General features: G+C 42.9%; 1 protein-coding gene across 33 annotated transcripts in view; it reads left to right on the forward strand.

Moving 5' to 3' along the window:
* ANK3 (ankyrin 3) overlaps window positions 1-26,222 on the forward strand; it is a 342,435-nt gene that overhangs the window by 234,855 nt on the left and 81,358 nt on the right. For all 33 annotated transcript variants that reach the window (XM_074544616.1, XM_074544617.1, XM_074544614.1 and 30 more), the window contains exons 10-20: window positions 2,869-3,066; window positions 4,787-4,885; window positions 6,583-6,681; window positions 7,928-8,026; window positions 10,049-10,246; window positions 10,771-10,869; window positions 11,591-11,689; window positions 15,333-15,530; window positions 18,358-18,456; window positions 25,840-25,938; window positions 26,034-26,132. In XM_074544616.1, the coding sequence (XP_074400717.1) occupies window positions 2,869-3,066; window positions 4,787-4,885; window positions 6,583-6,681; window positions 7,928-8,026; window positions 10,049-10,246; window positions 10,771-10,869; window positions 11,591-11,689; window positions 15,333-15,530; window positions 18,358-18,456; window positions 25,840-25,938; window positions 26,034-26,132 (1,386 nt within the window). The remainder of the gene's footprint in view (window positions 1-2,868; window positions 3,067-4,786; window positions 4,886-6,582; window positions 6,682-7,927; window positions 8,027-10,048; window positions 10,247-10,770; window positions 10,870-11,590; window positions 11,690-15,332; window positions 15,531-18,357; window positions 18,457-25,839; window positions 25,939-26,033; window positions 26,133-26,222) is intronic.

Raw genomic sequence — 26,222 nt, forward strand, 5'->3', positions numbered from 1 at the left:
AGCTGTTACGTGTTAAAAAGTGAACAGAACAAAGTGCAGAGCTTCCTGCATTTCCTTCTGATGTGTTAATTTTGCCACTTTCAGAAGGTGAGCTCGGAAGTAGCTGTACCTCTGAACGGCATAAATGAATTCATTCATTTGGCACTAAACTGCAGTACTGTCCTCTGCAGAAATAAGTGGCTCCATTCTCTTCAAATTAAGTCATGTATTATTGGAAATAGGACACATCTTTGAAAGAATTTGAACTTCACAAAGTTTTCTCATGTTATATAAAACTCTTTCAGAATAATAACCAGGCTGCAGTTTGATAGCTATTTCCTGCTAAAGATGGTTTAGTGTAGTGCTGACCCTTTTTTGCACTGGAAGTACCTTAGATTTATTTTCAGGGAAAGGTGGTGGCCTAATGGATTGTATGGGGATTTTTACAGGCAAAATGAAAAGGGAATTCTCATCCTGAACATGCCAGTGATTTTGGATGTAAGAAATGACATTCCTGTCAGTAGCTGTCCATCTTTTTTTAATTACTGGTTTTCCAGACTTCTTTGGCTCTTTGTCTTTTTTCTTCTTTTTTCTTGCCCTAAAGTTAATGCCACACAGCTACAAAATAAGCTCAGAAATGTTATGTTTATCTAGTCAGACAGCTGTTTCTTTGTTTCATCTCTATGGTCCTGTTTTGTCCTGAGGTTTTTTTATTTGGTTGTTTTAAGGTATGGTGTGACCTTATGGTCCTTAGTGGGCAATATCTTTGATTAATCTTGAACTTCTTTCCCTTTTAATATTTTCTTGGAAATCTTATAAAAACAGTAATATAAGAGTATTTATAAAGTGGCTCCATCCTAAAGTACCAGATCACTTCTTAAGGTCATTGTTGGGTTGTCTCTTGGGCCCGGAGAACACCTTTACATGTAATATTTTTATTTTAAATGTGGCATTGAAATATTGACTTGTGTAAGGTTATACAGAATCATGAACTGCAACAGAACTAAGCCTAGTTTAGGGTATAACAAAACACAATTTTCCAATTTTATTTTTGTCTTTTTATCTTCTTTAGCATCCAGTCTTGTCTCTTACTTTTCTGCATGAGGTCTGGCTAGCTGCTGCACTTCTCTTGTCCATGACAGATTTTTATTAAGTATTTTGTTGATTTTCCAAATTAGCTCTGTTTCTTGCTTTCTTTTCCATCCACGTCAGTATTTTTGGTATAAGTCTCTTCTATGAGGGAGTCCCATATCAACTTCTCAATCTCTTACTCCATTAATCAGTAATGTTTATGGTTTATTGGCTATTGCTGTGAAGAATGACACTTTTCACCCAAAGGATCTTTCTTATAAAAATGGAGCAGGATGGTGTTTAAAGTTTCATGATTTTTTTACTCTTACCTCTAAAGCATCATCAGTTATAAACTGCTGCCAGGAGGACTTGGTGACCAAGGGAAATTAATCTTTTTTTGTTCTACTGTTAACTACACTAGAAGACAGTGAAAACATTTAAAATGCCTTGCTGGTATGAAGCTTCCATGCAGATAATTGCTGTAGTAGCCTTTGGGAATGGGAGAGAGGCTTATTCAAGCCAACATAAATCACAAGTGAGATGCCCATGAGATAATCTTAGTTGAAAGATGTTGCTGTGTCCGAGAGTGCCTGTGTCTCAGCACTGCCAGTAAGCTGCTCCCCAGCTCTGACAGCGTTCACCTGTTTGCTTTCACCATCCTGCTTCCATCTCGATTTAAAGTATTGTTCCACGGCATATTTCCACCTTCCTTTGGAGTTGTGGCTGTTTCCACGTGGCCGAGGGAAGGGTCTGTGTCAGAGCCCGAGGTCCCGGCTGGTTTTGCCTTTGCTGGCTGCGGTCACACGAGGGCACTGCGCCTGTGAGCAAAGGTTTGTGTTTCCAGACACAGTGTGCTGGCAGTCACTTACAGCTTATAAACCATTGTGTGCTGCTACAAGAATAGATGCTGCACTCAAAACTAAATTTGGCATCACAAGAATCGACTAAAAAAAGCCCTACAGCTGGGAGGAGGAGCTGTGTACCGCTGCTAACAAAGGCTCTTTCCTTCTGGTGTATATTTTTAACCTTTCATCATGAAATAGTGTCAGTCCTTTCAATTTTTTGAGAATTTTCTCTCATGGTTTTATTCTGGAAATATAATATATTTTGGCAGCTTGTTCACTATTTTAAACATGGCAAGACACAATTCACTGGTGCATGAGTCTCTCCCAGGTGTTTCCCTGGTGGAACAGCTTTACCACTGCTGCTGGTTGGTCACAGCATGGAGGTTTTATTCAGAGATTTTTAGCCCAGTTGAAACTTCTGGTGCTTTACCAATGAGGATTGGGAATAGTGGTCTCCAGAGCTGGATAATGTGGTGTAAGCATGTGTACAAACCCACATTCAGGAGAACATGAGTGGAGGGATGAAGGAAGGCTGTAGTGTTCACAGATTGATGCTCTGACCTGTGCTGTCCTGCCTGGTTTATACAGGCCACATTTAGAGTGGTGAGTTTAACTCAGCTTTAAAAACCAGCAAATTCCCTGGCTGGAGTGCTAAAAGTCACAAAGTGCTGTTCCTCATGTAACTCATGTAAATTGAGTAGCTTGTCTGAGACTGGAAGGAAGCTGCATTTAGAGCATGGCTGGTATGTTATGACAATTTTTCAGTGTGGGGCTGCTTACAAACTCTTACCAAACAAGCTCCAAATCCTGGAGTAAGAACCCCCATCCTTACACTGAACATGTTAAGTTTATTTTGGGTTCTCTCTGGGCTTGTAAAATTCTTCATACAACAAACACTCCCAAGAACGGCACAGAGGAGTTTCCCTTCTCTGAGCATCCTCTAACCCATCCTGCTGGGTCTGTCTGTTTGCAGAATGGTTTGTCTCCATTGCACATGGCAACACAAGGGGATCATCTAAACTGTGTTCAGCTCCTGATCCAGCACAACGTGCCTGTGGACGATGTCACCAATGACTACCTGACTGCGCTGCATGTCGCCGCCCACTGTGGCCACTACAAAGTCGCCAAGGTTCTCTTGGACAAGAAAGCCAATCCTAATGCCAAAGCACTGGTGAGTACGCAGCAGGGTGTTGTTCACAGCCAAGCATTCCTGCAAAGTTGTGCTGGGACTTCCTGGGAGGTGTTTTCTGCCTGCTGACAGAGAGGATGGGCTGTTATTGCCACAGCCCAAGAACAAACGCTCGGGGTTCAAAGTGTTGATAATGTACCCTGCAATCAGAGACGACCTTTGCTTGCAGACAGTCAGCAGTAATTTATGAATTTCTAGTGTAACTAGAGCACTTTTGTCTCCTGGTAGGTTTTTATGATTATGAGTAGATGAAACAGCTGCAGACACAACTGCTGTAGTTTTTGGTATGGAGAGAATCCTTGTTTTCCAAGTGTTTGTACACAGAAAATAATCAGTGATGTTTAAGACATCACTGAGTTCTCAGTGATGTGAAACAGTGAAAGGTAGGAATGAGTTACATAATGAGTATTTGTGGTATTCCATGTCAATGGAGTCATGTGCCTCTCTACTTTAGAAACAACTTCAGCAGCAAAATACATTAGTGCAGTTAAATTGCATACAAACAGAATACATTAATGCCTTTTGTTCAAAGTGCAATCTCAGTCCATTCTATTTAAAATGTCTCTTTGATTTGTGCTTCAAGAACTGTTCCAAACAAATTTGCATTCTGACATGAATTGGGTTGATTGGTCTCACAGCCTGATGCTAACTCACTCAGCTCCTGAAATGTTTTGTGAGCTCCTGAAACCCTCAGGAGCCAGGAGGGATTGACTCTCTTGGAGGCAGCACAGGCTCCACAGATTTCCTTCTCTCAGCCCCTGTGCCTTTTGTGGCAGACCAGCTGTATTCAGGTGTCTGTGGTCAAGCTGTTAGGATACATGGAACACAGCTGAGCTCCCCTGCTACACTGGAACAGACAACGACATGACCTCACATCATGAAAACATACAGTATTCTTTACTAGATGGCAGGTAAAAAAGGATAATTCTGATCAGATCTGAGGGACCAGCTCTGCCAGTTGTTTTCAGAATGTTCTGCAAAGGCTCTTTTGTACCGAGCAGCATCAGCATTTGGTGCTCTGATGTTGCTGTACCAATTGTGGGTGTTCTGGACAGCCTATTTTCCTGATTTACTTTTTTTCTGTGGTATCATCTCTCACTAAATAAGATGATAGTTCTAATGTTCACCCCACTGCACACATCTTTTATAAAGGAAGGGGTGAAATACTTCTAGTTGCAGTAAGCTGACAGGGAATGAATGGGAAAAAAAAAAAAAAAACAAACAAAACAAGTAGTAAAAATAGTTTAGAAGATGTAAATTCCAGAGCTGTAAAAGGTAAAGTGCTTTTTTTACCAGCAGCTCCAAAAGGTCAAAAGAAAAGCAACCAAAAAACCCACTCCAAATTCCCCAAAAACTCCAGCAGAAAACCCTCGCCAGGTAAAAGTGAATATGCTAAGCAAAAAAGAAGGGTTTGACATTTTTACATAAATTGAGATTTTTTTGAAAATAAATTCATTATTGGAGTGAGCAATATATGTTATTGGAGTGAGCAATATATTTCATAATTAAAACTGGATACATCAAATAGATCTCAATCTTCTTATAAATGTTTACTGTCTATTACATGAAAAATGTAGTAATGCCAAAATAAATTAGGCAGTTGTTCCTTTAAAACAGAAAAACCTATTTTGTGAATTCCATACCCAGTTCTATTTTTTAACTACATGAGGGCATCAAAAAGTGTGTTTTTTCTCATTTCCAGAATGGTTTCACACCTCTTCACATTGCCTGCAAGAAGAACAGAATAAAAGTAATGGAACTTCTTCTAAAGCACGGTGCATCAATTCAAGCTGTAACTGAGGTAAGAAATGGTCTTTGCATGCTTGTCTTTGCTTTTCTTACAAAATTCATTGCCTCTGTATTGATTAATATTTCAGTATTTCTGAAAGAGCATTACCAATTAAGTCAACAATTTTTTTCAACTAGGTAGTACAAAATAATAAAATTGAACAATAAATCACAAATCACAAACAACTGATATATGTTGGGATTACAGTGAGAATAACAAGTGAAATGCAACAAAAGAACTTCCTAAAATCTACCATTTCTGCCAATTTTCCTTCTGTAATTTAAGGCCTTAAGGATGAAATTTGCTCTGTTACAGACATTGAGGTGAAGACTATGCTTCACTCAAGTCCTGTTTTAAAGGTGGTTTAAGTCAGGCCTTTTTTTGGCTTTCCGAAAAGAAGTTCTGTTCTCCCACCATCATGGGACATCACAAATCAGCTAGACAGAAATCAATATGCTGTCACTTCAGTCAGCATGAGATAGTCTGCACCCAGTCCTTGGAACAATTCTGAGATTGACTAAGTACCTGTGGGAATTTTTATCTCCATGCATGTATATTTTACCAAGTTAGAAGGGGAGCAAAGATCACATCTATGAATGTGCGACCACAGTGAAATGGCCCATGTAAGAAAATGACAGAGAATTCCATGGATTAAATAAAGTGCCATGAGGAATAGTTCATCTACACAAAATGGAGTTGATTTAATGTGTGTGGGGTTGTTCTAACAATTCAGCAGCAAACCATACAGATCCCTTCCTGGCTTGCTTGAGGGAGAAGAGTCTGCCCTGGCTGCAGTTCATGTAGCTCCAGACTAGCTCCAGACTATCTAAAAACTCTTAAAAGCATTTACTAAATTGTTTGAAGCAGGTAAAACAATTGACACACTTGGCCAGTTATTCTGCCTTTCTGCTCATGTTTGGTGTTCTGCATGAGAAAGGAAGAGAAGTGCTTTCCTCACTTCTGCCCTCTGGGACTTGTATATATCTGTGGGGAAGGTGCCTAAATAATGGGGATTTATTTCCAGCCATCCCCTGAGCTATCTCCTGCTCTTGGTGGCAGAAGTTCCTTCTGGAGGCTCTGGCTGGCTCTTGGTACAGGTGTGCAGGAGCTGTGAGGAGGCTTTAGGGTGATTCCACGTGGGGAAATATTAACTACTGATTGGATTTTTAAAGCAGAATCCTTGAGGTCATGCCCTGCTGGATGACTGCTCCCTTTTTTCCCCTCTCCTCCTCTCTCCCTCTCTTTCTCTCCAGTTGGGCTCTCATATCCTGTGTAAGGGCAGTGGTGCAGATTCATGATGGTGATCTTTTTTAGCACAAGCTGAATGTTTCAGAAAGCCTTGCCTTTTTACCAAGAATGCTTCTCTATATTTTTTTTTTCACGTTCCAAGACAATATTTAGCAAATGCCTAATCTTAATTTTGCTTATCTATGGTTGATTTTGTTGATGAAGAGCTGCTGAATTCCTAGAACATTTATATATTTGCTCACTAACCACACTCATAGGTGTTCCCAATCCTGTGTGCCCTTTCATTTAAGCGCATGTATATAAGAATATAAATTTAAACATGTATTTAAGAATATAAAACCCTTTCAGAAGAGCAAGCAGCTGGGTTTACTCGCTTTAGAAAAATTAATGTTCTTTCCATGACTTTCTTGTAAAGGTATGTGGAAATAAGCATTTTAATTGAACTCTGGTCTGTTTTTCAGTCGGGCCTAACTCCAATCCATGTTGCTGCCTTCATGGGACATGTAAATATTGTATCACAGCTAATGCATCATGGAGCATCCCCCAACACTACCAATGTGGTGAGTCACAGGTTTCCTTTCAGCAAGGCAGGACTGGGAATGAATGTGTGATAATATCTGGGAGCAGTTCTGGGATGGAGTGCCTGGTTCTGCTGTCCACCACCCACCTCCACAGCACCTGTGGCTCATGCTGGAGTCATGGCAAAGTGCAGCAGTCATGGCAAAGTGCAGCCTGCTGACTCCTGCTTGGGAGACCCTTGGCAGGTTGAGGAAATGTCCAAAGGGGCTTGACCCTAAGCAGGCTCTAATCTCTTGATTTTTCTGAAGTAAAGAAGGAGAACATACCGTAGCTTCTCAAATGTAATTTTTGGGATCTGTGCTTGACTGTTGAGCACTGTTTTCCCAAGACCCTGGGGGTCTGCCATTTAAGGCAAATTCAACAGATTGCAGCAGATTGTGGGGACATATTGCCTGTGTCCATCCAGCCTCCTCTGCTGGCTGTGCTGCATGCCCCAGGGCTCCCTGGGCATGTGTAAAAACTGAACTTGCTCTTGGATGGGTATGTGAAAGTTGGGAAGTGGAAGAGAGGCAGAAGCATGTTGATCCTCTTTATCAGTTTGGCCTTCTTTTCACTTTCCATACACAGGTGCAGCCAGAAGACAATATTTTGTAATGGTCTTCACCTCCTGATTCTATTAAATTATGTAAAAATGCAGCACCTTTTGTTAATTTGCAGATGTTTGTACCTAAAGACACATTCATATCCAAAAAGGTAGAAACCACTTTCCCTCCTGAATTGTTCTGGTTTCCTTGGATTTGTCTTTCATTAAGTCCATGAAACTTTAGAAGAATGTACTCAGTAATGATTTTTTTTTTCCTTCTTGTTCAGTGCCTGTCAGATAACAAATGATAGTAGAGGCATAAGGCATTACAGAAGGAAAGCCAAATATTTGTGTGCCTGAATATACAAAATTTGAAATACATTTTTTACTAAATTCAGGATATAATTTTTAACATTGCTAATAAAATGCTAGTAATATAAAAATTGCACTGTCTTTTTTCAGCAAAAAATAATGACAAAGGCACTACTGAGTTGGGAAACTGACCCTGCAATAAATTGCTTTGCAGCACACAGTGTCAGGTCAAACATTGATTTAATCCTACATCTTACAGGCAGCTGCAGCAGAATTTTCTCGTGGAGATGATTCTGAGCTGGGTCCCTGGTATTTCTGTGTTTATGAAGCACGCTGGTGTTTGCTCTCCCTGCAGTGTGTCTGACTCTGTTCTGCCTTTGCTTTGTGTGCAGAGAGGAGAGACAGCGCTGCACATGGCAGCCAGGGCTGGCCAGACCGAGGTCGTCAGGTACCTGGTACAGAACGGAGCCCAGGTGGAGGCCAAAGCCAAGGTGAGGGCATGGCCCAGGTGGAACAGACCTGCACGGTCCCTGCTGGGCAGAGCAGGGACTCACATTCATCTTGGCCGTGTTATTCGTGAGGCCAAGCCTTTGTGGTGCCCCCTGATATTTTGTTATGTTCCCTCCTGCTATAGCCACAAGTGATCTCTAAGAGATAAGGCAGAAGATGTCAGGTTGATACCATCCTGGTTTTTAATATAAATTATCATGGGTTTGAAGAGTTCTGTTTTGAAGTGGGATTTGAGGAGGGAGAGGAGTTCCTCAAATCTGATGTTATTTCAGCAGAACTGGAAACCCTCGGCTTCTGGTGTCTCCTGTCATGTCCCTAAAGCAACAGCCTATATGTATGCAAAAATAGTTAGACTTGTAAAGAACAACACCTAAAGGGAGGAGGCACAGTGAGGGGATGTAGCAGAGGGCTGGAAAGAAGGAACAAATCCTATAGAAACAGTTGCAGTTGAGGAAGGTAAGGATGGTGGAAAAAGAAATGGTCAAGAGGCCTGAAGGAGCATGCAAAATTATGGAAACCAAAGAGTTCCAGGAAACAGGCAGGGCAAGGAGATAAATGGGTGCAATAAATAGCAGTCTTAATAGGTAAACTCAGGAAATATTTTTTCTCCAAATGGTCATAAAATGGATGTAGCCTAAAAAAAACACAAACTATTTTTCATTGTGAATGTATCTGTGAATTGGGTCCCAAGTAAGTTTGCTGTTGAGATTATCTACTTATAAGGAACTCTGACTAAATATTTCTAGCTGATACACTCTATATCTGCAAGGAGCCTGACAATAGAACTGATTCATGTGGTTTGTAAATCTCCAAAGACAATCTTGAAGTGAACAGCTCGTGCTCAGAAGCAGTCATGCAAATATTTTCTGAGTAAATTCACAGAATGATTTAATTTGTGCAAACTGCCATTGCCTGTGATCAGTTTGTTATCATAAATAACAACTAAATGCACGCAGTAGATTATACACCAGTGTTAACATCAGCTGTGAGAAATTTGTGGGAAAGAGGCACAAACTGGAATCATTTAAGAACCACAAAGATGCTCCCCCAGTCAGGGGAGAATTGCCCTGCAGAGGAGCAGCATTTATATCCTGGCATGCTCCCATCCTAAATCCAGAGGTGTAAAATCACTCTTGTAGGATGGCCCTGGGCAGAAGTCTCCCTTGCAGAGAACAGCCCAGAACTGCAGGACAGTTCTCAAAAGGTAGGAAATTCAGCAGGGGGAAATGGGGAGAGAAAGATGCTTGGCCACACTGTTGTGATAGTGTGCTTAATCTAAAGATTGTACAACAGAAAAGGGGGAGGGCAAAAATACAAAACCAAATAATGAACAGGTGAGAAATTACCTCTTAAACTCTCAGAACAAGGTCACAAGGTCACCCTCATATTTTCAATTAAGGAAAAGAAATAAACCATGAAATTCATGACAGGGCAACACCATACTTAAACTTTTCAGAGTGTCTTCTGAATGAGAAGTAGAAAGTGACAATTAATTTCTACACCATGCTCTGGTGCTTATAAGTTATGCTTAAGGAAAATTTAACTGCAAAAATTCCAAACAATCATTCACCCATTAAAGAAGCACCAAAATTATTATACTTTATGCAAGTTTTCAGGCAATAATTGATTAAGCTATTAAATGTTGCTGTGAATTATAAAAGAGATCAAGACATGAGGGAACAGAATTATGCACTAGCTTTGTTTTCAGAAAGGCCTGCAAAGCAAAGTGAGGCAAATCCAGATAAGGAAGAAAATTGATCAATTTATGAACTTTTATGGATTATGTCACTGTCTGGAATATTTTGTGGTTCACTAACAGAGAGCAAGGTATCTTTGTGATATGACACAGAGGAAGCCAGTGTGCAACATTCCCTAGCTGAGACCTCAGCAGAATTAATCTTGTGTGCAGTTTTGAGAAGTGACAGAATGTGGGCCAATATCTCCTGTCCCAGTGTGAGGGGCAGTTTTCTCAAGCATGCCTGTGTTGTTCCCTGTGTGTTTAGGATGACCAAACCCCGCTGCACATCTCTGCCCGCCTGGGCAAGGCAGACATTGTGCAGCAGCTGCTGCAGCAGGGAGCATCCCCCAACGCAGCCACCACATCAGGCTACACCCCCCTGCACCTCTCTGCAAGGGAAGGGCACGAAGATGTGGCTTCTGTTCTTCTGGACCATGGGGCATCTCTGTCTATCATCACCAAGGTGAGCGAGCTGCAGGAGCAGCAGAATCACAGAGCACACCTGCAGCAAGGGCTGCTTGTGAATTAAATGCTTCAGGAGCCATGTGCACATACAGATTAAATGTGAGCTATGTTTATTAAAAGGGTACAAACCTTCATGCTTGTACCTCAAGACCTGATGTTTAACACATCCCAGTGAGCAGACATGCATTTTCTTGGAATGGAAGGAATGCAGGGCAGAAATTCCGGGCGGGTGTTGATAGGCTTGCCCTTGGGTCTTTGGTAGTGTGAAGAAAGGAACAGACTAGTCCCTTGTTTAAAGTAGATAGTGCTTTGCCTTGCAAGGGAAGGGGATGGTGCTTTGCCTTGCAAAGGAAGGGCCTCCAGACCCCACAGGGCAGCTGGGAATCTGCAGACTTGCTGCCTGTACTCAGGACTATGGAAGGGGGTGGATGGAAGCAGCTGCATCCTTGCAGATCAGAGACAAACCTGGTTTGCCCTGAGGAGGAGTGCCCAGGGCTGCTATATTCCTGCTTTCTCTTACAGAAAGGATTCACTCCACTACATGTGGCTGCAAAGTACGGGAAAATCGAGGTAGCCAACCTCCTGCTTCAGAAGAATGCATCTCCTGATGCTTCTGGAAAGGTAGGACAGAAGAAACCACTGCCACTTGCACAGCAAATATCTCAAACCAGACAATAATTTATTAATGTCCTCCTACTTACCATCACACTAGTATCCACAGCCTGAGTTTAGCTGGAATTGGTTTCATGTGGCATTCCAATCCCTGCTGGAGCTGCCAAGAGCCAGCAAACTCTTGACAAAGTGACTTTTATTGTCATTAATTGACAACAAAGTGATGTGCTCTGCGTTCACATCCAGGGGAATGGAGACAAACCATTCCCCTGTGTTCCTGCCCAGACTATTTACAGTCCTTATCAGAGTATTTGGGTAGCTGCCTCTGCTTCCCCAGCTCTCATGATGGGGCAGAGGGCAAAGGCCAATAGGACCTCAAGCTTTTTAAACCAGCCCAGCTTGGATTTTTACAGATCCAAGGGGCAGTTTACTTATCCACTGCAGTAAAAGGAAAACATTGCCAAGGGTGTGACCTCCTTACCCTGGGGGCAGCACAGATTTGTGCTTCTCTGTTCATCTTCCCTGGGAAAAGCAAATGGGGCTTTCACAGCTCGGGAAGAATTTCCAAATTTGTTTTATTTCTTGATTCTAAAAGTTTCCAAAGACTCTGTATACACGAATGAGTAACAAATGTGGTTTATTCACCTTATCTACTGGAATTTTCCAAACCCCTGAGTTTCCCCTGGAGAGGGTCTGTAACAGCACTTGTTTGTTCTGCATGTGTTTCTAGAGCGGTTTAACACCACTGCATGTAGCTGCACACTACGATAATCAAAAGGTGGCACTCCTCCTGTTGGACCAGGGAGCTTCACCTCACGCCTCTGCCAAGGTACTGGCCACCCTGGGGAGCAATACCCAGGCTTTTTATGTCAATTTATTCCCTGTCTACCCCTGTTCTTTCTAGGCTGTGTATGCTTGCAGTTACAGGAGGCTCGGTGACCTTGTTTGTTAATGTCTCACGTCCACATAAATGTCTCACATAAAGCTGCTAAGAATAGTCCTGCAGGTGAATAAAACAGCAATAAAAAAAAAAAAGCAATAAGGATGCAGAAACACTTTAAATCACCAGTTTCAGTCTCAGCAAATGCTGAGCCTTCTTTTCATTTGTCCAGTCTCTTCAGTAACTTCTCCAAGCTAGGCAACTTTGCAGGGCAAGCTTGGGGTTGAAGCCCAGTTATGCATGGGTACTTGCGTTTGTGCCACAGGATGACATTTGAGGCCAGATAAGTTTCTCAGCACAATATGTGTAATTATTCATGTGCTTAACAAAAGTATTTCTAGCCCAGCATAAATGGACTGGCAAGAAATAAAAGTAGTCACAGCCCTGCTTTGATTGTAATTTACTGTAGGCAAGACAATGCCTAGTGTAAGGTTTCAGAGGATATGAAGGAATAAATATGTAAATTTATTCTGGTAGTGCATAAAACAAAGAGACTTTAGAGGAGCTTAAACTATTTCTTTTGTGGATCCCAGTTTTAAGTGTGGGATGGATAAATACTATAATCAATCAGAGTATAATCGATATTTGAGCAGGAACATTAGGTAAAGCAGGATGGAAACATATGTAGCTTAAAGCAGATTAAGTGCAGTGTAAATAACTCATTTGAAACAACCCAGACAATTTCCTTAAATCTGCAAAAGAAAAGTCCTGTGGAGAAGGGAGAGCTAATGGAAAAGGCAGTATTGTAGTTAGAGGGGCAGTGCCTTCCTCTCACACATGGCTGAGTGCAGCCATACACTGGAGCCCCTCTGCATGGCTGCAGGAGGGGATGGAGTGGGGGTCCCAGAGTTGGTGGTGCAAGGAGGGGGAAGTTAAATAAACACGGGCTGCCAGCATCGCAGCTTCAAATCAATGCTGTCGATAGCAGCGATCTGCCAGAGCGATCTCTGATCTTTCACTGCTGCAGCACAGCACTCTCAAATGCCGCTGGGGGGAAGGAAGGGCCTTCTGGAGAGGATGAGAAGGCACTGACCCAGTTTTCACTGAAAGAAGCTGCCAGTGGGAGCTGAGCATCCTGTAGGGGCAGGGATTGCAGCAGCCCCTGCCGAGGGCTTGGGAAGTCCAAACCAGGTGGAAGCCCTGCAGACTGTGGTACAGCATGGCACAAAGCCTCGTGTCAGGTCACCTCAGCCTCCCCATCTGTAACAGAGCAGTTCTGCAGCTGCCACTTCAGGCCTCCAAGTGCCAGCTGAAAGTGTGCCTAAAAGAAAGCATTTGTTAGTGCTCTGCAGCAAGTGAGCCGGCAGCAGCCAGCAGAGCATCAATACTAAATAAAATTAACCATAACATGTTTGTTGCTTCGGGCACCCGCTGTGCACTCATCCAAAAGATAACAGCAGATGATTTCCTGTACTTTTTGTAAATGTGGTTCAGTAAATAAATGTTATGTCATATCTCATCACTGGCTCCACTGTTAGTTCCATCAGTGGTTGCCTTTCCTGTGGCACTACTGTCTTTAACAGTGATCTTAATTTAAGAGTGGCTCATTAGCCAAGCCCAGCAAAATTTGCCTTGAAGAGTGATAAGTGACAGGGTATGGGAAATGAGCATGTCAGAGTCTAGTGCTGTGGTACAGTTTTCCTGATGAACCATTCTTCTCTTTCATAGACAAAAATTGTGCCTGATTTCACGTGCAGCTTATCCCTAATTTGAATTTAGCATCCACTTTACAGTGCCTTTCTTTCTCACCATGCCATCCCCAAAGCTTTAGTTTTCCTCTGTCCTTTCATCTTTTACCATTTTCCCCTTTTCTGCTCTTTTCCCTGGCAAGCAGAATAACCCAATACCCTTCCTTCTGAACTTCTCTGTTCCCTTCTCCATCTGTGCATCGTGACAGAGTGCTGCCCTTTTGAGGAGAAGATGCAGACTGGGACTGAGCTGAATTTCAGCTTTTATTTTTCAGCTCTCCTTTTGCCTTCTCGTTGCAACCTGCCGCTGTCCATTCCACTGAAAGCAATATATGCCCATTTCTGAGGAAAAGAAATTTGGAAACTGCATTTGTTATTTTATATAATGTAATATGAGCTCCATTTCAAGGAGTTGTTTTAGCAGATATGCAGGATTTAGCATGTAGTATTTAGGATTTATTAGGTGCTTGTGTGGCGGTGGTTGTTTTACATGGCAGTATCATGCAGGAAGTCTAAGGGAGAGGATTATGCTTGTTTTTCCTGAAGCACTTTATCTTCAAAGTGAAAATTCAGTGGCCATGTGCTTCCTTTATTGATTGTGGCACTGTGTGTCCTGAGTGTTATTTTCAAATACCTTAACATCCAACATGTGAACTGAATCTGAACTGAATTTTGAAGGTTGCAGAACCCTTTCCACATGAAACTAGCGCTGTGCATCTCTTGCTGCCAGGTTCCTATTGAAGCTCTGTTGTAATCATTGGTGAGCCCCCATGTATTTATTCCCTGCTCATACCTGCATTGCTGTGCATCTCTTCCTTTTCAGACCAGCCCTGCTGCCCTGTGGGTGCAGGGAGGAGCCCAGCCAGGTGAATGCTTTGTGCCTTTAGGTAGATTTTATTGGGCTGGATAATTTGAGAGGCAAATAGTCCTTATGATGCCATACAGAAATACAAAATGGTTTATATGCAGCTTGGGTCTCATCCCCCCTGACTTTGTCTCATATTCAAGTGCAAATGTGTGCGCATTTGTCATTTACTTGAAAATGAGGGCCAGTAAATTTCTGAAAGGCAGGAAATTCTTGACTAAACAGTCATTGCAATTTGTACCACAAACTGGTCCTACCTCCATCAGAGTTTTGTTATTTGTGTGCTGATCAGTTATTCTTTATATCCATTTATCTATTTTCTGCCTATCTGTCTCTTTTTAGAGTTACAAAATTTTATCAGGCAATAGATACTGCATTTTTATTTTTAGTAGTGGGCTCCCTGGGTACCCATATTGGAAGGAATAAAAAGATAAGGAATGCATGACTCTGAAGTTATATGCTTCAGTTTTCCCTTGATCTGAAAAAAAACAAGCTTGTCAGTAATGTTTAGGGTAAATGCTGCAAGAAAGGCCATATTTCATGTGCAAGATGCTTTAGTTCACACTGGGAAATGGGGAAAAAAACGCAAACAATAACAGCTGTTCTGAGTTATGAACACACATCCTGCTCTTCTGTTTGTTGAAGATTTTATGCACATTTAAGGAAAAGGAGCAAATGTCCATGAAACAAAACTCAAACTTCTATTTCTGTAGATTGTCTTTTCCTGAAAAGATATTTTTCCCCAAATTTGAAAATTTACTTCAGAATCCTCTTCTTTTTAGCAGTACTTTAAAAAAAAAAAGATTGCCTAAAGGTCAGATACATTGGTTCATACAGCTTGTTAACGTTGCATTTGACTGAGCTTGACAGAATTTTTTAGGACTAATGGCACAATTACTCACAGAGTTGGGGAGGTAGGGAAAAGTGATTTATGAGCCTGTTGAGTGAGCAGCTCTCAGGGATTGCTCTCTGTTGGCAGAACGGTTACACGCCCCTGCACATCGCTGCCAAGAAGAACCAGATGGACATAGCCACCACGCTGCTGGAGTACGGCGCCGATGCCAACGCCGTGACGCGGCAGGGCATCGCCCCGCTGCACCTCGCCTCGCAGGACGGGCACGTGGACATGGTGTCCCTGCTGCTCGCCAGGAGCGCCAACGTCAGCCTCAGCAACAAGGTGGGTGTCCCCCTGCCTGGGTTGGGGCTGTGAAAAATGGGCTGAGCAGGAGAGGGCCCTGCAGCGACGTTTTGCCCCCCGAAAGCCGCTGCAGGGGTCTGAACGCACATCGTCATCTCTTGTGATGGTGTTCACAGGGGTTCTTGGATGAGGGAAGAGATGAGGATCTGACTCCCATGTTTCAGAAGGCTTGATTTATTATTTTATGATATATATTACAGTAAAACTATACTAAAAGAATAGAAGAAAAGGTTTCATCAGAAGGCTAGCTCAGAATAGAATAGCAAAGAATGATAACAAAGGTTTGTGGCTTGGGCTCTGTGTCCGAGCCTGCTGACTGTGATTGGCCATTAATTACAAACATCCAACATGGATCAATCACAGATGCACCTGTTGCATTCCACATCAGCAGATAATCAATGTTTACATTTTGTTCCTGAGGCCTCTCAGCTTCTCAGGAGGAAAAATCCTAAGGAAAGGATTTTTCATAAAAGTTGTCTGCAACAGTCTGCTAGCAAAGAGCAGCGTGCCGTGTCACACTGAAGGAGCCTTTGTAGTGCCCAGGGTTTGGTGATAACTCATGCTGCAGTGGAATTTATCAATCCAGCATTAATTTATGCTGGTCTGCCAAAGCATGGCCAGAGAGAAAATATCTTCCCCACAGGGGAGCTGTGGGGCTGGCACCCATCATTTATCAGCCTCTAGGAATATGCCTGCCCATTTTTCAATTGTTACATATGTAATTGTAATTTCCTTTTTTCTTTTTGTATTTGTAATTTATTGTAATTGTAGTTTCCCTTTTTTTTTGTATTTTTTTATTTGTAACTTTTTTAGCACTATAATATTTTATAACAAAAAATGTAACATGTACCAGCAAATGGTAACAAATATTACCACCTCTTGGTAACAGCTGACTTGTTCAGGATGGTGACTTTTTTAATGGGATAATAACAGCAACTGTTTCTGGGGTTTTGTTCCTTAATATAAGTGGTTCTTCCTCCCCAGGGTATGTTCCTTAGCCCACAGTGACTTTTGGTGTCATTTCTCCTGGTGGTAGGAAAGGAAAGTTGATGTATTTTAGTTTATGTGTGAATTCATCGGCCGTTAATTCTGCTCTATAGTAATGTTTCTAGCAAATGTGCAGCCTTAATTCTTTAAATGCCCCACTAGACATTGTTATTTGGCATTGTCAAGGGCAGTTTCAGAATGGATTTGTTTGGCAGATTGGGCTATAGAAATTTTTATTCATGGAAAATATTTCTTATTCTCAGGAGGTAGGAAGAGTCAGTGTCCTCTGAGGCAGTGGGTGTTCTGCACAGGGCTGCTGTGTTTTCCTGCTTCTAACTTTCCAATTTGATTATCTGTGGGTCCTCCTTCAGAAAGCTTCTCTTGCAGATTTGATTTTTTTTTTCCCCACAAACCTCAACTGTGTGTGGGCTTATGCAGTATCCCCACAGGGACATTTGCCATGTACATGTTCTGCATCCATTGGCTATCCCATTTTGCTGCTGAGGCTAATACAGGCAGCATGATTGAAGTGCTTGGCACATTGATTCAGTGCCACCAGAGGTTAATTACCTGCAGCATGCAGCAATCTGTTCAGTTGTAATCTCCAGTTCCTCATTGTGCTGATAACACCACCTTTGGGGAGTAATTCCCTCCGTGCTCTCTCGGGGATGCACATTTCCTCAGAGCACAGCACCTCTGCATTCAAAGCCAGATGTTTAAAGCCCACTGACTTCTGTGTTTTGCAGCTTTGCAGTAAAAAGTAAAAAGAGCATTTATTTCTTCAGGACCCAGAGGATGGTTTGGAGCTGCATACTCAAAGCCCCCATACTGAGCACTTGATCTTTTTAGAAGGCTTGGCCATTAATACTGAGGCTCCATAAGGTAGTTTATAGTTGGTTACTGTCACATATTTGTGTCAGTGACCCACCTAAGCTGTGTTGTCACCAGGATTGCTTCTTGGAGTGAAATGCAGTGGGGCCATGTCAAAATAACTGGCCTTGGTAGGGAGTGCACCATGGATGTGGGTTTGGGTTCAAGGGTAGGAAACTTAGTGAGTGTTCCTGCCTGATGTGAACAACTGCTTCCACTTGCTCTTCTGTCCTTGGTGCTGTTCCTGTAGGAACAGGAGAGAAAATTAACCATCATTTGCAGGGAAAGGATATTCTTTCTCGTTCCTAACAACATCTCCTCAGCAGATTCTCTCTCCTTCCCCTTTTATCTTCTGCCATTTTATTTGGCAGAAGGTTGCACAGTTTTCTGAGGTTTTAAGGATATTTAGATCTTGAGTTTTAAATAAGAAAAATTACTATCAGTGTGCATTTTTTATCAAGTCTGTATACTCCCTGAGCAGAGAGAAATGGGCCTGATCTCAGAGAAATGCAGTTTTATTCTTTTGTGTTTGTGTCTGAAAATGAGCAAGTAGAGGAGTAAAAGGTAAGGATAAAACTGAGTGATTGTAAAAAACTTGCAGAAGTGTAAACAATGATTCAATATTGCTTTTAAAGTCTGACTCATTGTAGTGAAGAAAATTAGGAGGGGAAAAAATACTGTGTGACTTTTCCTTAAAGTGCTCTAATTTGCTATCCCACATGTAACATTGCATGGGGAAATGTTCCTTGTCTTAAAGAAATATAATCTTCCTGGCTTTTGAATTGTACATTCCTGCTGATCAACAGTGTGATAACAAAGCACCTTGCACTGTGAAAGAGGAGTGTGTAACTTCTTTAGGGATGTTTAGAGTTTTATTGATACCTGAATTTGCATTTTAGTGGTCATGTGCCTCCTCTGGAGATTGTTACTTGTTGTTTCTGATTTGCAGAGTGGACTGACGCCCCTCCACCTGGCTGCCCAAGAGGACAGGGTCAATGTAGCAGAGGTTCTGGTTAACCAGGGAGCTGCTGTTGATGCACAGACAAAGGTATGAGCACCACTGTCACATGAAATATCTCCTTCCAGGGAGCCATGAGCCTCCAGACAGGGCTAGGAATTGATTTCAGGGTGAAACTGAAATCGCAGCAGGGAAACATTCTTTGTAATAAATTATTGCAGAATATATCCTGGAAATGGAAGATACATAAACTTGGGTATTCAATGTCAAGCTCAGCCTTTGAGCAGTAGGCATATTTCTTGCCAAATATTTAGATCAATATAGGTTTAGATTGTATCCTGTTATTGTGCTTCACTGAAGGTAAGTGGGATTGATCTAGTTATTGAGTAAGGAAACTGTTATCTAATGTGAAATACGTGTGTACAGTGGTGGTCCATTTCAAATTTACTTGCCTAAAATTAGTTTTGCTTAAATATTTGGACTCCTAAGTAAGAGACCTGGATTTTCAAGGTGCCTGGGGATGGCTTTTGGGACCTCCAGCAATGACACCTCCCACTTCACAGTATTGCTTTTTAAGATCCATGTCCTGAAGCAAAGACCCTTTGCAGAAGAGGTTTTATGCTCCCTAACAGTGTACAGTGCTCAGAATTTAATGATAATGTTCTCAGTGTTGATTGCACTTACATTCCTCATGCATTGTCTAGATCTTGGAGGCATTCCTTTAGCTGGGCAAGAAATCAGTTGAGATCAAATACTTGGGCTGTAGTGGATCTAATCAGCTAAATGAAGCAGGTCTCCCAAACTGAGCTGAACTCTGTTGCAGAGGAGTAGCTTTCACAGCTCTGTGCCAGGTGAATGCCACAAGTTGGGTGCTATGCTTGCATCCCAGGAATGTCCAGGTGTGTCAGACTGCCCAGCAATATTATCTCATTGCACTGACAGCTCAGAAAGGGCTGAGTCCATCATCATGTCTGGCTGCAGCTCAGCTGATTATAATCTCTTGCAGAGGGAAAAGTCATTGTTATCTGATTTCTCTACAGTGTAATTCCAGCTGTACCAACTGCTGATTTCAGTGACATATCCTGACATAAACCTGAAAGAGTTTTGTTAAAATCCCAGGAGCTTCTCCAGGTTTATACTTTTGTAGCATATCCTCAGTCTGTATTTTAAAGAAGAATCAGTCAGGGTTCTTATCTGCCAGATCACCCAGTAGCTGATGAGATCAGTCCTGGTTCATTCTTTACACAATTTCCTCAGATGAATGTGGTTGCCTTCCTAGAGGTAGTTTCTACCTGGTGTTGGTTTCAGTAGCAGGACATTGCAGAACCTGTTCTTTTTACTTGGCCAGAGCTGAATCACCTCCCAGGCCATACAACTCATCTGAGTGTTTGTCTGTGCCCCTCTGTGCAGTGCTCTTGGCTGTCCCACAAATAGCAAGCAGTCTGAGGAGACATTTATACTGACAGGTGCAGGCAGACACACGTGTTTGCTCTGCTGGCTCTCCAATGTCCAAACAGGATCTCACTCTGGGCTGCAGTGGCCTTTTAGTCACATTAGGGTGGTGGAAACCTCTGAGCTACTGTCACAGCTGAGAGGCAGGCAGGGCATGTCCCAGGGACAGCCTGGTGCAGCTGCAGGAGCTCTGCCCGCAGATTCAGAAAATGCAGTCATATTTGACTGTGTGCAGCAGGGTCAGTAATAGCCATATAGTTTTAAAGAAGACAGAAGTAAATCTCTTGTTGTTCATCCTCATTCCTCAGTTATATGTGTAACTAGTGTGAATAAAGAATAGGTTCCCAGTACACTCTTGTTTGCTGCCCCATAATTATCAGGAAGTGGCTCAGGGACTCATAAGTCAGGTGAAGTCAGGTTGTATTTAAGCAGGATTGCTTTGGGCTGTAGTAAGTCACCTGTCTGGGGAAATTCTCCCTCCTGTAGGCTTCTGTGGGGAAGAGCATCCACAACAACTTCTCCTCCTGTTCCCCCTACTAGTTAGTCCTCCTAGTTATTCCTCCCTGCTGTAGGGCACTGTCTGCTCTGTGGGAAGAGGGTGCCCACATGCCTGGCAGGACTCTGTTAGAGTGGAATGAGCTCAACATTTATGCACGGGCATGGGCTTGGTGCTTTTGCACGGGCTTCTGCAGGGTCCCGTCTGCTGGATTTGTGCAGCAGTGAGCCCTGCAGGCTCCACAGAGCCAGCCACATGGAGCTGTCTGCCTGATATAGGGACATATCCTGGGATAAAGGAAAGGGCCAATGCAGTACCAGGTGTTTTAGCAGGGAATCGTTTCTGGATAAAGTGATGATCACCCAAATTCCTTCCTGGAAAACCCTGAGTTTCTACATGAAGGAAAAATGTTATTTTTCCATAAGGCCATACTTTGACCTCATGTTCTATACAGTGAAGGTTAGATGATTGCCCTGTAAAATAGCAGCCCTGCAGTTACAAGCTCTCCCATTTAGATGGATTAACTGTACGTCCTGCCTCTAAAACCAGAGGCATTGGGGGACAAGATAAGCAACAGCTGAGTTGGCTTTGGAGGCACTGTTGCTATGCTTGTGTGTTTGCACAATCCTGTCCAGCATGTCCAGTTGGGATTCATTCCTTTGGACACACAGCAGCAGAGATGTGGCCATCCGTGCCTTAGAGTCAGTGAAGCAGCACAGCTCAGAGTGACATTACATTGGGGATCTCTGCTACCAGCAGTGTCACCACTAGCCTTCTGTTTTCTTCCCTCCATTTCACATCCTTGTGCTTCTCTTAGCTCAGATTTCAGGCTGTGGATGACTGTTCAGCAGTGCCCTTTTTTTTTGTTGGTTTTATTTATTTATTATCCCTCCTTATCCAATTTCTCATTTTCAAGCACAGATTGTGTCACTCCAGCCCGGTACCTGTCAATAGGAGGAGAACACTCCATGTCATTTAATTTAATATCACCAGGTCATTGAACTCTTGAGTAGGGACCAATGAACTATCATCTTCCTTGTCTTTAGTCATCATTTATATATAACTTACCCTCCCTGGGGAAACATCTAGAGTCTGCAGTTCTGACACATGGGGGTTCTGACCCTGCTCACACTCTGGGGAGCCTTCAGGTGGTTAAAGGAGAAGATAGGGCAGAAACACATTTTGCATCTTGAAGCTGTATCAGGGAAGAAAAAAAAAATCCAGTATTGCAGAAAATCACTTGTACAGGGGATTAGTCTGTATGATTAGGATCAGTTTTGGCTGTTATGAGCATTTTCAGAATTGCTCTCAGAAGTGAACAATTGCATATGTGGGTCTCTCTTGGGGTGGTTTCCCTCCCAAGAAATTTTTTTTCCTGACCTTTGTAGTAGAAAAAAGCATGAAAGGAAGAACAGCTTCTGGTTATGAAGTGCATTTATTAATAGTGTTGTGAGATCCTTCTGGTTTTGCTGCATCAATTAACTAAATAGCCTCTAATCCCAGAGCTGCAGGAGTCTAAATCAATGCTGAAGTGTAAACAATACTGGTGCAGCAGGGCAGAACCAGTGCCTGAGAGGCCATAAGGCTGCTTCTGCAACTTGAAAATGAAATTTTGTTAGGTGGTTTAAACTCAGCCATGTTAGAAAACACACTTCAGGTGGTAACGTTTGATATGTTTCAAAATCCTTCACATTTAGAAAGATTTAATATTTGAATTTGCTGTTCACAGAAGGCGTGTTATGTCCTGCAGCAAAGGCAGCAGCTCTTGTCTATTCTGACACTGCATTTGTTTGCCTGAATTTAGGTATACTAAAGAGTTTTTGGCGCTGAAAATGTGCTGTGCAGTATCGTGCTTAACACAAGGCATGCTCATCCATTCACAATAATATTGGGAGCTGAAAATCAGTCTGGAGCCATGACTGTGAGCAGATATCCCTTCTCTGGTGGTCATGCTGAGTGTCAAAAGCTGTCCTGGTACATGTGATGTTGCTTTTGTTTCAGGGCTTTTGTGCTGCTAGTTGGCACGAGTAAATATTGTTTCATGGCTCAGCAGGTCCCCACATGTCATTTTTCCACTGTTTATCCCATTGGAGAGTGTGGCTGTGGGATACAGCAGTACTGTGATGGCAAAGGAAGACTGAGAGCAAAGTGCAGCTTCAGTCAAGGATGAAAAGCAGGGTTTGGAGTTTCTGTTTTAGTCAGTCTCTACACTGCTCTTGGTGTTGGGGCTCCCCTGGGGGAACTGATGGTCTCCCAGTCCCTGGCTGGTGACTGTCTGTGAAACAAAGCCAGTATTAAAATGCCTTTTTATGTTTTTAAAACTGTAGTTTTGGTAGGAGACAATGGTGGCTGAGAGGTCACGATGTTCTTTTGCAGGTTGAGCTGGGATTTTTATTTCAGATTTATTCAGGTCTGCCTGCTTTGTTCTGACAGGAGCCCCATAGCTCCTGAGATCATAACAGTGATCCAGCTTTTCCACTGGAATATCTAATTCTCAGATGCAGGACGAGATAAGAAGAAGGCAGGGAAGTACTATTGAGAGAAAATCGCTTTCCTACAGCACAAATACTCAAATTCAGGTCTTCAGTTTATCTTCATGGTGCATTATCTGTCTCTCCTTGGCTCTTTGTACATGCTCAGTTGTTATCAAGAAGTTTCTATGGAAATTTCCAGCCTGATAACATGCAATAATGAACCTTTGCAAGGTACTGCAACATGTTAGGTCCTGATTCAGCAAGGCAGGGAAGTGTCTGTGTGTGTGCACCTAGGTTGGCCTGTTTCATTCAGTCAGGCCTTTGTGATCTTTGGATCTAAAGCAATTTCTAGCCCTGTAAACAACAATGCTGTAGCTTCATTGTCTGACATTTACAGCAGAAAAACAAAAACTGAGCAGCTTGAGAGTCAGCATGACTAGAAAGATGCAGTAATTCAAGCTGTTAAGATTTATGGTTATTGCAGTGGAGGATATTAAAGTAATTCACTGACATGATATACAAGACTTGTGATGATTCCCCTCAAAAGTAAAAATTGAAGGGCAAGAGAATAAGGGATTCTTTATGTGTTCCATTAGAAGTGAAAAGTTCAGTATTTCTGATTTTCTTTTTTCTTGGCACCTATTCTTGTAGCTTTTGATAAACCCTTCCCAGCTGTTAACTCCCCTGGTGCTGCTCATTCTGTAAGACAGCCAGAAGGTGATGTCTGTTAGAGCTGTGTTAAACAAAAGCCCTGGTTTTCTTGAAAGTAACTTTTTCAATATTATTGTGCCTCCTAAATCCCTTAGTGCTTTGCCAGTAATTAAAACTAAGCCTGAATGGCTGTGCAGAAATTTATGTAATTGTGAGCTGGGTTTTGTTATGTTTCTGCTTTTGGTTTTGGGGTTATTTTAATGGGGTTTTTGTTGTTTTGGGGTTTTGTCTGTTTGTGGGTGGGTTAATTATTAATATCTTTTGAAGCAAAATATTTTAGCCTCCAGGGCACCTTTCTGTAGACAATGAAAGTAGCAAGCTCAAGTAGCCTTGAGAATTGCTGCCTTTATTGTTAATTTAATTGTGTAATTGCAGAATCGGCCAGCTGGAGTGTTTCAGAGCAGTCAACAGAATACCTTGGTCCACTGGGGATCTTGGGGTGCAATTGCTGTGCCTTCCTGAGCTGGCAGGAGCTGCGTGCAGGCACCTGAGCAGTCAGGGATGTATCCTCCCAGGTTTCAGGCACTGAGAGGGCATTTTGCTGACAAGTTTCACTTTGGCCATGCCCTCACTGCCTGGGAGCAGGAAGATGTCCTGTGCTGAGGGCCAGCCAGCCGTGACACTGTGTCACATCCCTGTCCCTCTGCTGTCAGCGGCTGCTGGCCCAAACAGGACCTGACACGAGGTGACCACAGGCTACAGCAAACTTACAAAAGGAGCTCCCAGGACCCTGCAAGGACCTCAGGCAGGGGACTGGTGCTTTGCCAGCAGGCTCAGCAGGTGCCCACAAGGCTGCTGGGAACATGTGTGGTGCCTGTGGCAGGAGCTGCCTTTCAGTGCACACCCCTCCAGCTGCCACACACAACATCAGAGCTTCAGAGGAGCCTCCTTCAGATCCAGCTGGATTGTGACCCTGGAAATGTCATGATTTCCTCCTTCTCCTCCCAATTAACTGTGGAAAAGCTTTCACTTAGTCTCAGATTTAAACAGAAGATGGGTCAGGAGTGTCAGAGAGCATCAGTTATTGCTTCTCCAGCCATTTCTGTAGGCACAACGTGTGAGTCTCTGTGTGTACCATTTCTAGAAGGAAACTGTCATTGCACTGCAGTAAATATGGGGGGCTTGAGAGCTCCTTTTTCAGTATTCATTGTTACAGGCTGGAGAGGAGCCTTTACAGATCACTTCAAAGGGAAAGCTGAGATCAGCTGGTCTTGACTCTCTGATATGCGCCAGATTTTAATGTTTTGGGGTTATTCACAGGGGGTTCTTGGCAGGTGGTCCTTCACTTTGGATTTCATCTCTCCAGTTGGTTTTATGCTGTCTTATTCTTTATTTTTTTTTTGACCTTGCTGGTCATGTTAAGAGGCCTGTATATTGAAGAGGGAGAAGGGAATTAAGATTTTGTAGGACAAGGTCTCACAGCCTTATTTTTTTTTCTGCTTTTTGAACTGTTTTGATAGCTTGGCCATCCTTTAATCTGAGTTTATCTTTGGCCCATGTAGAGGCAGGGGCTGTAGAAGCTGTGTTTGAGGTACATGACTGTGAGTCATCACTCTGCTGAGGAATCAAGGCTCTGGGCAGCCCAGGGAGCCCTGTCAGAGTCAGACTCCAGGCACTCCTAGGAACAGGAAGTCATTTGGCCAACCTTAGGCTAACAATATCTGTAAGAGGAGCTCCATGTGTTCAGATCATGATGACGTTTAAGCTACTGCTCCAGTTCTTACCACTGTGGGCCATTATTCTGTGCAGGAAAAGCTCCTTGTAGTCATTTGGCATCTGATCCAATGTTCACGTAAGTCAGCAGAAAGTTTCATTCTGCTGATGCCAATGGAATTTCAGTTCAGTGCTGTTTCTGGCACTGATTAACTCATCCCGGTTGTCAAAGTTAGTAGTTGCTTTAGATGGCAAAGGGTATGTCATTAACTGGAAATGAATGGCACACACAAATTTAAAGTAACTTCCACAGCTACCCACTCCTAGCCTGTGTTAATACAACTGAAATTAGGTAACCTTGTGTGAACTGCTCCATAATCCAAGGGAAATGGTCAGCAACCTGCAACACCACCTAGAGACACACATACATGTCTATGGGTTCAGATGGGATCCACTTGAAGGCACTGAGGGAGCTGGTGGACTTACTCACTGAGCACTTTAATTGACTTTCATGAGAAGTGTGGTTTTTTCCAAGGCTGGAGGATTTTTCACATAGTCTAAAGAACTAAAGCTTAATGGGATTTTTCCTGTTTCATGCCTGTTTGCTTTTTTTAACTTTTTTTTTTTTTTTTAAATCAGGGCACGTGTGTGATATCCCCCTTTACTAACTGCTGCTGTTCATTCTAGATGGGATACACTCCTTTGCACGTTGGCTGCCACTACGGAAACATAAAAATCGTCAACTTCCTCCTGCAGCATTCTGCAAAAGTCAACGCCAAAACGAAGGTGAGTGTCCCAGCTGTCCCTGGGGGGGCTGCCCTGCTGTGTGTGAGCACTGTGCCCACCTCAGGGTTGCTTTTTTTCTCTCCTGGTGCCTGCAGAATGGGTACACGCCGCTGCACCAGGCGGCGCAGCAGGGGCACACGCACATCATCAACGTCCTGCTCCAGCACGGCGCCGCGCCCAACGAGCTCACTGTGGTAAGTGCTGGCCTGCCAAAGGGCTCTGGTGGGACAGGAAAAGAGCAGGGGAAGCCTGTTTCCATCACCGCCACATCCTCTGCTCCGTCG

The sequence above is a fragment of the Zonotrichia albicollis genome, chromosome 7, assembly GCF_047830755.1.
Source record: "Zonotrichia albicollis isolate bZonAlb1 chromosome 7, bZonAlb1.hap1, whole genome shotgun sequence".
In the NCBI taxonomy this organism is placed as follows: Eukaryota; Metazoa; Chordata; class Aves; order Passeriformes; family Passerellidae; genus Zonotrichia; species Zonotrichia albicollis.